Source organism: Martes martes (genome assembly GCF_963455335.1).
Source record: "Martes martes genome assembly, chromosome: 12".
In the NCBI taxonomy this organism is placed as follows: Eukaryota; Metazoa; Chordata; class Mammalia; order Carnivora; family Mustelidae; genus Martes; species Martes martes.
Window position 1 is genome coordinate 25,875,152 of NC_137900.1, and position 12,814 is coordinate 25,887,965.

Consider the following 12,814-nt stretch of genomic DNA (forward strand, 5'->3'; position numbering starts at 1 on the left):
GTGGCTCAGTTGGTTAAGCGACCGCCTTCAGCTCAGGTCATGATCCTGGAGTCCTGGGATTGAGCTCTTTGCTCGGCAGGGAGTCTGCTTCTCCAGCTGACCTCTTTCCCCTCATGCTCTCTCTCATTCTCTCTCTCTCTCTCTCAAATAAATAAAACCTTATAAAAGAGAAAAGAACTTACCAAACGCAATAACCAAAGAACAAATAATCCAATCAAAAAATAGGCAGAAGGCATGAACAGACATTTCTCCAAAGAAGGTATCCAGGTGGCCAATAGACCCATGAAAAGATGCTCAACATCACTCGGCGTCAGGGAAATACAAATCAAAGCCAAAATGAGATGATAACCCCTCACACTAATGGCTAAAATTAACAAGTCAGGAAAGGGCAGATGCTGGCGAGGATGTGGAGAAAGGGGAACGCTCCTACACTGTTGGTGGGAATGCAAGTTGGTGCAGCCACTCTGGAAAACAGTATGGGGGTTCCTCCAAAGCTGAAAATAGAGCTAACCTACGACCCAGCAATCACGCTACTGGGAATTTACCCCAAAGATACAAATGTAGTGATCTGAAGGCTCACCTGCACCCCAATATTTATAGCAGCAATGTCCACAATAGCCAAACTTTGGGAAAACCCCAGATGTCCATCAACGGATGGATCAAGAAGATGTTGTACATATATACACAATGGAATATTATGCAGCCTTCAAAAAATGAAATCTTGCCATTTGCAATCATGTGGTTAGAAATAGAGGGTATTATGCTAAGCAAAATAAGTCAATCAGAGAAAGACAATTATCATATGATCTCACTGATATGTGGAATTTAAGAAACAGGGCAGAGGATCATACAGGAAGAGAGGAAAAAACAAAACAAGATGAAACCAGAGAGGGAGAAAAACCATAAGACTCTTAATTATAGGAAAAAAACTGAGGGTTGCGGGAGGGGTGGGGGTGGAGGGCTGGGATGATGGGGTGATGGACATTGGGGAGGGTACGTGTTGTAATGAGCACTGGGTATAAGACTGATGAATCACAGACCTGTACCCCCCAAACAAATAATACATCATATGTTAATTAATTGAATTTAAATGTAAAAAACTGCAGTAATCAAAACAGTATGGTACTGGCATAAAAACAGACACATAGATAAATAGAACAGAACAGAAAACCCAGAAATAAACCCATAATTATATGGTCAATTAATCTTAGACAAAGGAAGAATGATTATACAATGTGAAAAAGACAATCTCTTCAACAAATGGCATTGGGAAAATCAGACAGTTGCATGCAAAAGAATGAAATCAGAACACCCTCTTCTATGATACACAAAAATAAATTAAGAATGGATTGAAAATCTAAATGTGAGACCTGAAATCATAAAAATCCTTGAAAAGAGCACAGGCAGTAATCTCTCTGACATCAGCTGTAGCGACATTTTTTAGATATGTCTCCTGAGGCTAGGGAAACAAAAGCCAAAGTAATAGAAAGCTTCTGCACAGCTGAGGAAATAATCAACAAAACTAAAAGGCAGCCTACTGAATGGAAAAAAATATTTGCAAATACCAATAAAAAGTTAGTATCCAAAATATATAAAGAACTGATACAACTCAACACCCAAAGACAAATAATTCAATCCAAAAATGGGCAAAAGACATGAACAGACATTTCTCCAAAGGAGATATTCAGGTGGCCAACAGACCCAAGAAAAGATGCTCAACGTCTTCATCACGGAAAACCAAATCAAAACTACAATGAGGGGCGCCTGGGTGGCTCAGTGGGTTAAAGCCTCTGCCTTCGGCTCAGGTCATGATCCCAGGGTTCTGGGATCGAGCCCCGCATCGGGCTCTCTGCTCAGCAGGGAGCCTGCTTCCCTCTCTCTCTCTGCCTGCCTCTCTGCCTACTTGTGATCTCTGTCTGACTGTGAAATAAATAAATAAAATCTTTAAAAAAACAAAACAAAACAATGAGATACCACCTCACAGCTGTCAGAATGGCTAACATCAACAACACAAGAAACAACAGGTATTGGCAAAGATATGGAGAAAAAGGAAACTTCTTGCACTACTGGCGGGAATGTATACAGGTGTAGGCACTAAGGAAGAGTACGGAGGTTCTTCAAAACTTTAAAAAGAGAACTACCCTCTGATCTAGTAATTGCACTACTGGATATTTACCCAAACTATGAGAGCACCCAAAGTGTCCATCAATAGATGAATGGATAAAGAAGACGTAGTATACACACACACACACACACACATACATATACACACAAGACAGAATTATTCAGCCATAAAAAAGAATGAAATCTTACCATTTGCAAAGACACAGACAGAGCTACAGAATATAATGCTGAGCAGGATAAGTCAGTCATAGAATGGCAGATACCATATGATTTCACTCATATGTAGAATTTAAGGAACAAAACAAACAAGCAAAGGAAAAAAGAGAAAGAAAGAAAGAGAGACAAATGAAACAGGCTCTTAACTAAAGAGAATAAATGGATGGTTAATGGACGGGAGGTGAATGCGATAATGGGGAAACAGGGGATGGGGATTAAAGAGCAAACTTAGGGGCACCTGGGTGGCTCAGAGGGTTAAGCCTCTGCCTTCGGCTCAGGTCATGATTTCAGGGTCCTTGGATCAAGGCCCACACCGGGATCTCTGCTCAGCAGGGATCCTGCTTCTCCCTCTCTCTGCCTACTTGTGATTTCTGTCAAATAAATAAATAAAATCTTTAAAAAAAAAAAATAAAGAGCAAACTTATCATGATGAAAAAATATAAAATGATTTTTTAAAAAAGAATAAAAAGCTAGAGGAAAAAAGTAAAAAACTGCTTCTTATGGTGTTCTCAAGTATAAAGTATTTTAGAGCAGTCAAAATATTCTAGGATAATAGATAAATAATAACTCTTTCCCTTAAGGTATTAAAATTGTATGCATGGCCTCTTAATAAAAGCAATATAGCTATAATTAAGTCACCAAGCTCTAAGCATTTTATAACTCTTATTAGTAAAGGAACATACTGAGTCTTAAGGATCATAAAACATTTTTCCATTAAAAAAAAAAAGCTATGATCCTAAAAAAAACAAAACACAACTTATAGTAGAAAAATTGAATTTTTATTTTGAGACTCTAAAATAATCTAGTATCTTTAATGCCCAAATCCTTCCTAACGGTGATTCTAAAAATGGTGGTGAAGGGTGTGGGGGATATTGGGCACTTATGGACCTTCCATTTAGTCTTTGCAATCAGGGCCTCTTCAAACCACACAGCCAGCCTCCAACTCTCCCATCCAATCCCTACATGTAATGAAAAATGTTTCTGAAAGTCACATATTCCATATTTGAAGAGCATGAAAGTAGAAAACACATTGAGAGTCATTACACATAAACAGAATACTAGCAATAATATTAGATAATAATACATATATATGTATAATACTCAAAAGTTTGTCTTTAGTAGAAAAATACCAATACAGTAAGCAATCTCATCAGAGGACCCAGCTTTCAATTCCAGCTGTCACTAGCCCTCTAACTGAATAAGTCCTTCACTGATCACGCCATAGCCGGAGCTCCACAGTTATAAACAAAGAGAAATGATTCTCAAGTTTCCTTCCAGCTCTACAGGAAATCCTAACGATTCCACCTTTTCCAAACTAGAATTACAAGCAGGAGAAATTATAACCTAAAATATTTAGTATTTAAAATAGAAATCCAGGGGTGCCGGGGTGGCTCATTCGGTTAAGCATCTGCCTTCAGCTCAGGTCGTGATCCCAGGGTCTTGGGATGGAGCTCCACGTTGGGCTCCCTGCTATGCAGGGAGTCTGCTTCTCCCTCTGCCCCTCACCCCACCTGTGCTTCTCTCTCTCTCAAATAAATAAAATCTTTAAAAATAAAATACAATAGAAATCTGTATTTACACGTGAGGTGATGGATGTGTTAACTAGATTGGAGGAATCCTTTGAGAACATATACATTCATCAAATCATGATGATGTACACTTTAAATATCATACAATTTTATTTACCAATTGTACCTCAATAAAGTAGAAAAAGCAAAATAAAAATTTGACTTAAAAATGGGGAAAAAAGACCCTTAAACCACATAATAAATTCTTCCTATTGCCTTGAGGTTCTGGTTGCAGAACTCTTGATATTTACACGTGGACTATGTTAAAAGATCAAAATCTGGTCATGTTAACTCATTTCTTTCCACTTTACAAAGGATTGTCAGAAGCAGGGAGTGGGGGAAATGGGTGAAGGTAGTCAAAACATAAAAACTTCCAGTTATAAGATAAGTAAGTTCTGAGGATGTAATGTACAGCATGGTGACTGTAGTTACTAATACTGTATTGTGTACTTGAAAGCTGCCAAAAGATTAGATCTTAAAAGTTCTTGGGCACCTGGGTGGCTCAGTTGGTTAAGTGTCTGTGGACATGATCCTAGGGTCCAGGGATCAGGCCCTTGAACCAAGCTCCCTGCTTGGTGGAACCCTGCTTCTCCCTCTGCCCTTCACCCTGCTTGTGCTCTCTCTAGCTCCCTCTCCCCCAAATAAATAATAAATAAATCTTTTTTAAAAGTTCTTATCACAAGAAAAAATTTATAACTGTGATGTGACTGGTACTAACTAAACCTACTGTGGTAATCATTTTGTAATATCTACATATAACAAATCATTATATGTACACCTTGGACTAATACAAAGTTGTATGTCAATTGTATCTCAATAAAACTGGGGAAAAAATGGCAAAGGGCTGAACACCAAACACTGTATTAAACTTGTTTCCTTAATCAAATATAATCACAAATTGAATTGTTGAATGAAACTTCAACATTTAAAAATAAATCTTTCAAAGATGATGATCTTACACTTGATTCAAAGATTATACAGGATATATACAGGATATAATATAGGATTATACATTATTTCATTCAATTAATATGCTGAGCACCTTCTATGTTTCAGACAGTTATATTTTAGCTTCGTTCCAGCATCTCAAACAAAAGTTAAAGAATATGAGAATCTTACCGACATGGCCTCCTCCAATGGTGTAGGTCTTCCCAGATCCAGTTTGTCCATAGGCAAAAACAGTTGCATTATAGCCCTCAATGAGTGACAACACTAGTGGCTTTATACATGTATTATAAACTTCATCTTGAGTGGAATTTTTGCCAAAAACAAAATCAAAAGTAAAGACTCTATCTCTCCCAATGATAATTTGCTGGGTGTTTGGAATAACTCTCATACAAGCTTGATGATTATGAAGAACTTCTTTGCACAGCAGAGGTCGGATTCTTACAGCAACTTTTACTGGTATTTCTTCCATAGCAGCTTAGATTTTACTAAATAACTTTCTACTTAATATTTAGTATCTATTGTGAGAATTATCCATTTTATGTAAGATCTGGACTCCTGTGTATCAAAATAAAAACAAAATTCAATTATGGACTTCTCTATCCTAATAAACTAACCATCTTCCAAAATAAAGTAAATTAAAGCACATTTTATTCCAATATGAGGTAATTAAAACAATTAAATATGTCTTATAAAAATATACCTATAATTTACAGGTGAAATGATATGAAATGTCTGGATTTGCTGCAAAACAGTCTAAAGGGTAAGGTCCATGAGTTGGTAAATGACGAAGCATGGGATTCCACCATGCCATTCTTTCTGTAGCAGTAATGTGTTTCCCACTTCACTAATCTAAATATTGAATAACCGGGGAGTTAAAAAATTAAGGCAAGGAAATTATTGAGTAACTGTACACTTGTGTTGAAAGCAAACCCTTTATTAGATTTTATAGCTATATCTCTTTGCCACAAATACTAGAAATAAATCCAGGAAAATAGTTTTAAGGGTTTCTATAATATAACTTTAAATAATTTCTTTTCAAAAATAATCAAAACTAACTGAAAAACGGCTTTTCCACTCCTACTTATGTTGCACTTGTTTCTGAAAATCGCTGGTAGAATTAATACATTAAAAATTAAATTGGTGTCAGGGCGCCTGGGTGGCTCAGTCGTTGAGCGTCTGCCTTCAGTTCAGATCATGATCCCAGTGTTCTGGGACTGAGTCCCATATGGTCTCCCTGCTCAGCGGGGAGTCTGCTTCTCCCTCTCCAGCTCCCCAGTGTTTGTGTTCCCTCTCTCACTATCTCTCTCTGTCATAAATAAATAAAATCTTTAAAAAAATTAAATTGATGTCTATACTTACAATGAACCTGAAAAATAAATTAAGAAAACAATTCCATTATAGTAGCATCAGAAAGGATAAAATACTTAGACAGAAATTAAATAAAAGGTATATAAAACATACTCTGAAGACTATAAAATATTGTTAAAGAAAGTACAGATCTAAATACATGGAGAAACACCTCATGTTTGTGGGTTGAAAGACTTAACACTGTTAAGATCACAATATTCCATGGGGCACCTGGGTGGCTCAGTGGGTTGAGCCTCTGCCTTTGGCTCAGGTCGTGATCTCAGGGTCCTGGGATGGAGCCCCTCAATGGGCTCTCTGATCAGCGGGGAGTCTGTTTCCCTCTCTCTCTGCCTGTCTCTCTGCCTACTTGCGATCTCTGTCAAATAAATAAAATCTTTTTAAAAAATCATAAAAAAAGATCACAACATTCCCCAAATTTATTTACAGATTCAGTGCAACCCCTATCAAAATCCCGGCTGAATTCTTTGCAGAAATTGACAAGCTGATCCTAAAATTCTTTTTTTTTTTAAGATTTTATTTATTGATTGATACTAAAATTCGTATGGAAATTCCAGGGACACAGAATAGCTAAAATAATATTCAAAAAGAACAAAGTCAGAGGACACACTTCCCCAATTCTAAAACTAAACAACAGAAATCAAGACAGTGTGGTACTGGTATAAGACAAACTTAAAGATCAGTGGAAAAGAACTGAGAATCCAGAAATAAATCCTCATACTTTTTAAAAGATTTTATTTATTTGTCAGAGGCAGAGAGAGAAGGAGAGATTACAAGCAGGGGGAGTGGCAGGCAGAGGGAGAAGCAGGCTCCCTGTCAAGCAAGAAGCCCGATGCAGGACTGTGACCTGAGCTGAAAGCAGATGCTTAACCAACTGAACCACCCAGATGTCCCAGTAAATCCTCATATTTATGGGCAAATGGTTCTTGACAAGAGCGTCAAGACAATTCAATGGGGAAAGAACAGACGTTTCAACAAATGGTTGACACAACTGGATATCCACATGCATAAGAATGAAATTGGACTCTTGCTTCACATCATATACAAAAGTTGATTCAAAATCGTTCACCTAACCATAAGGGCTAACCATAAGAGCTAAAACTCATAATATTCTTAGAAGAAAATATAGGGGTAACTCTTGATAACCTTGGGTTTGGCAATGGTTTCTCAGGTAAACTCCAAAAGTAAAAGCAGTAAGCTTTACAAGGATGAACAGATGAAATGGATTTAATCAAATTTAAAAGTTTTGTTCCTCAAAGATATGAAAAATGGCTAATAAGCACATGCAAAGATACTCAACATCATCAGCCAGCAGGGAAATACAATCAAATCTACAATGAGGTATCACTTTGCACCTGTCAGAATGGCTAGAATCAAAAAGACAAGAAATAGCAAAGAAGACATCCAGATGGCCAACAGACACATGAAAAAGTGCTCCACATCACTCGGCATCAGGGAAATACAAATCAAAACCACAGTGAGATACCACCTCACACCATCAGAATGGCTAAAATGAACAAGTCAGGAAATGACAGATGCTGGCAAGGATATGGAGAAAGGGGATCCCTCCTACACTCTTGGTGGGGTGCAAGCTGGTGCAACCACTCTGGAAAACAGCATGGAGGTTCCTCAAAAAGTTGAAAATAGAGCTACCCTATGACCCAGCGATTGCACTACTGGGTATTTACCCTAAAGATACAAACGTAGTGATCCTAAGGGGCACATGCACCCGAATGTTTATAGTAGCAATGTGCACAATAGCCAAACTATGGAAAGAACCTAGATGTCCATCAACAGATGAATGGATAAAGAAGATGTGGTAGATATATACAATGGAATACTATGCAGCCATCAAAAGAAAGGAAATCTTGCCATTTGCGACGACGTGGATGGAACTAAAGGGTATTATGCTTAGCAAAATAAGTCAATTCAGGAGAAAGACAACTATCATATGATCTCCCTGATATGAGGAAATGGAGATGCAATGTGGGGGATTTGGGGGGTAGGAAAAGAATAAATGAAACAAGATGGGATCGGGGGGGAGACAAACCGTAAGAGACTCTTAATCTCACAAATCAAACTGAGGGTTGCCGAGAGGAGGTGGGTAGGGAGAGGGTGGTGGGGTTATGGACATTGGGAAGGGTATGTGCTATGGTGAGTGCTGTGAAGTGTGTAAACCTGGTGATTCACAGACCTGTACCCCTGGGGCTAATAATACATTATATGTTTATAAAAAATTAAAAAAATTATTAAAAAAAAAAGACAAGGAATAACAAGTGTTAGCAAGAATGTGGAGAAAAAGTAACCCTCGACCATGATCGGTGGGAATGTGAATTAGTGCAGCCACTCTGGAAAACAGTATGGAGCTTCCTCAAAACATTAAAAATAGAACTAACCTATGATCCTCTAATTGTACAACTGGGTATTTTACCAACAAATACAAAAACACTAATTCAAAAAGATGTATGTACCACTATGTTTACTATCATTATTTACAAGAGCCTAGATATGGAGGCAACCCAAGCATCCATCAATGAGTGAATGGATAAAGAAGATGTGGTGTATATATATGCAATGGAATATTACTCAGCCATAAAAGTGAACGAAATCTTGCCATTTGCAAAACATGGATGGACCTACAGGGTATTATGCTAAGTGAAACAAGTCAGACAGAGAAAGACAAATACCATATAATTTTTTCCTTTCTGTTTAATGTTTATTTACTTATGTATTTATTTTAAAGTAATTTCTGCAACCAATGTGTGGCTCAAATCTCACGTATGAGACTAAGGATTATATACTCAATGGACTGAGCCAGCCAGGTGTGCCCCATATAACTTCCCTTATATGTGGAATCTACAAAATAAAACAAACTAATAAAAGGCAGAATCAGACCCATAAATACAGAGAACAAACTGATGGTGGCCAGACAGTAGCAGGTTGGAGAGATGGACAAAATGGGTGAAGGGGAGTGGGAGCATAGCATTCCAGTTATGAAATGAATGAGTCAAGGGATAAAAATTATAGCATAGGGTCAATGGTATTGTAATAGCACTGAATGGTGACAGATGATAGCTGCACTTGTGGTGAGCATAGCACACCACATACACTTGTCTGCACACCAGAAACTAACATAACAGTGTTATGTCAAATGTACTTCAATTTTTAAAAAGATGGATATTAATCAAAAAATTTTTAAACAGACAGATCAAAACACATGTTGGTGAGGTGCACATGGGTGCCTCAGCTGCTTGAGCATCTGCCTTCAGCTTAGGTCATGATCCTGGAGTCCCAGGATCCAGCCCCTCATAGGCCTCCCTGCTCAGCAGGGAGCCCGCTTCTCCCTCTCCCTCTGTTCCTCCCTCATGCTTGTGCTCTCCCTCTCCCACACTCTCTCAAATAAATAAATAAATAAATAATTTTTAAAAAGATTTTATTTATTTATTTGACAGAGAGAGAGAACACAAACAGAGGAAATGGCAGGCAGAGGGAGAGGAAGAAGCAGGCTCCTGTTGAGCAGAGAGCCTGATGTGGGATTCAATCCTAGGATCCTGGGACCATGACCTGAGCTGAAGGCAGAGGCTTAACCCTCTGAGCCACCCAGGCACCCCAAAAAATAATTTTTTTTAAAAAATGACAAAAACAAGTGTCAGTGAGAACATACAGAATATGGAAGGAACCTTCACATACTCCAGAGGGAAACATAAAATGATGCACTCAACTTTGGAAAAGAGTCTGGCAGTTCCTCAGAAAGTTAAAACATAATTATCATTTGACCCAGCAACTCCTCTCCTTAGGTATAAACCCAAGAGAAATAAAAACATAAGTTTAAAAAAAACAAACAAACATAAGTTTTCATAAAAACTTTTACATGAATGTTCAGATTTGGTAGGATGAAGCTTACACTATATAAAAGCTAAAGAGAGGGACACCTGGGTGGCTCAGTCGGTTAAGCATCTGCCTTCAGCTCAGGTCATAATCCTAGGGGCCTGGGATGGAGTCCTGAGTTGGGCTCCTGCTCAGGGGGAACTCTGCTTCTCCCTCTGCTTCTACCATTCCCTCTGCTTGTGCTCTCTCTCCCTCACAAATAAATCATAAAGTCTTAAAATTTAAAAAAAAGCTAAAAAGAAAATGTAACAAATAGTCTTGATAATGTTTAAGTGTAGATAATAAAAAATAATCAGTTTGGGGTGTGGCTGGACTCTTTGGAGAAGTAGAGTCTTGCACAGTCTCATTAAGTAACCTAGTAGACTAGTAGTAGTAGACTATTAACTAGTAGTAGACTACTAACCTAGTAACTATTAATAGACTAAAATAACATCTTTAGCTCTACTTGCTATGGAAATGTTAATAAAGACATATTTAATATTCACTAGCCTTTAAAAAACTCTGCAGCAGTACTGAGCATTAAAATTCTGTGAGTGGATAGTCTGAAAAGGATCACAATAACAAATACATCACCCTACTAAAAGCCCACTGAGAGTAAAAAAGTATCAGCTCCCTTGGGCTGCAAAATCCCAAAACAGAGTCAACATGCTGTATTTAATGGCCACAATAAAAAGATGTACCTACCTTGGCAGTTTTAACCATTCTAGTTAAAATCAGCTGTGAAAAAAAAATACTCATATGTACAATATATCTTTTCTTGGATCCTAAAGGACTCCATGATCACTTGGTACTGGAAAACTTTCCAAATAAACTACAAGGATGCTGTATGAGTTGTTTCTTCCAAATGCCTCTAAATACCTACATTTGAAGTTTTTATTATACAGATTTTTTTTTATTTATACTATCACATTAAAACAGAAGTCATGGTCTATGTTAAGCCAAACCTAACTATTTCCAACAAAACTGCTAATAAAAGGTGCAGTGTAATTGGGATATTTTCACTTTCTAGGTTTTTACAATGGGACAGTTTTGCTACAAGCACAAGAGAAATTCTATCTAATCTATTTTAATAAATAAGGGCCCTAAATCTATGGCTTGCCAAAGATTAATATCCAAGAATTTAAGTATTAAAAAATTCACAGCACTTAAGGTTTAGATTCTGATCAATTGCAGTCATCAGAACAATATGTATCATGTCACCAATAAATGTAATGAAAGGTGAAATCTGATTGGCTAGTGATATTTAGGCATACTCCATGGAGTTTTGAAATCAGAGAAAGGCAAGAGAATCTTTGATCACTGACGCCATGTCACTGATCAAAAAGAAGTGTCTCCAAATACTGTTGCCATCCAGTGCCCGTGGTTTTTCAGAAGTAGTGGTTGTCTAAATATTTTGGTTTGCTAATATTTCCGTAAGAAACATCCCAGCAAATGGCCAATGAATCGCCAAGTATCTCAGGAAAGGTCCCAAATGCATAATAACTAGAGAATAGAGAAAGTAAAGTAGAAAAACAAAGATCTGCAAACTTGGAGGGAGCGAAGTGTTATTTAAAAGGCGTTTCAAATAAAGAACTTGGGCACTGTTCTTTCTCAACGAAACCTGCCTCTGAGGGAGGAGGCTTTGAAACTCCTACAGCGCTCGGGTTGCACCAAAGTTTCAACATCCGCATGGAAAACGAGGCCGGCGACAAAACGAAACCCCCATGAGGGTGGGCCTTCCCATCCCTTCGGCTCCCGCAGCTGGAAGCACCAGCGCCAGAAACAGGATCTGACTCAGTGGGGTTCCGTCTGGCGTTCCCGCGCGTCCCTAATTCCCGGGCCCTTCTACCTCCAGGGGGACCCCACTTCCCCCCGGCCGTTCGGCGGAGTTCCCAGCACCCACCCCAGCCCCTCTGGGGCCCTCCTCGGCTTTGCAGGCGCCCAACCGCCCCCCACCCCCACGAGCCATCTCGCAGCGGCCCCCGACCCGCCACCCCTAGGCGGCGCCCCCTCCCCTCAACAGCGAGCCGGAGCGCGGGCGCCACACCGCACCCGGCCCCGCCAGGCCTGCCCTCCACTCACTGACCAGCTCGAGAAAGCCCCGGTCTCCGGCGGCGAGCACAGCGCAGGACTACCCGGCTTCGCTCCTCCCGGCCGCCGCCGACGCCGCCGCCGCTCAGGCCTTTTGTTGTCGCGGGTTCTCCGGGCAACCGGCGAAGCCAGTCCCGGACGCGCCCCCTCCTGGCCGGGCGCTCCGCCGCGCCCCAGACCCCGCCCCCGACGAGGCCCGTCCCTGGCAAGCCCCGCCTCACAAGCCCCGCCCCATCGGGGGGAGGCCCGCTCCCGGCGTCGCTACAGCGACAGCTCTCCCGGACCTCTCAGGGCTGAACCAGAGTAACTCACCGGTTTGCAAAATGAATGTGAGGAAGACTCACCTTGTTTCAGTATTTTAGCTGCCAATTCCATTTCTTTATATTGAAGTAAAGTTCGTATAACATACATCAAACCGTTTTAAGGTGTATATTAGGCATTCACAAAGTTGTGCCACCATCACCTCTGCTTCCAAAATATTTTCCCCACCCCGAAAGGAAATCCCATGTCGGTGAGCAGTCACTCCCCTTCCCCTCTTCCACAGTCCCTGGCAACCATCAGTCTGCTTTCTCTGTATCGATTTACCTATTTGGGGCATTTTGGATTCACCCAATCATACTGTTTGTGACCTTTTG

The 12,814-nt window shown here is 39.7% G+C and overlaps 1 protein-coding gene across 1 annotated transcript in view; it reads right to left on the reverse strand.

Annotated features, from left to right (window-relative positions):
• The window catches only part of KIF27 (kinesin family member 27), an 86,025-nt gene extending 73,671 nt beyond the window's left edge, over positions 1–12,354 (reverse strand). The window contains exons 1-2 of the mRNA XM_080820782.1: positions 12,175–12,354; positions 5,028–5,411 (exon numbers count right to left, since the gene is read on the reverse strand). Coding sequence (XP_080676908.1) covers positions 5,028–5,325 — 298 coding nt within the window. The 5' untranslated portion in view covers positions 5,326–5,411; positions 12,175–12,354. The remainder of the gene's footprint in view (positions 1–5,027; positions 5,412–12,174) is intronic.
• Positions 12,355–12,814: the final 460 nt, after the last annotated feature.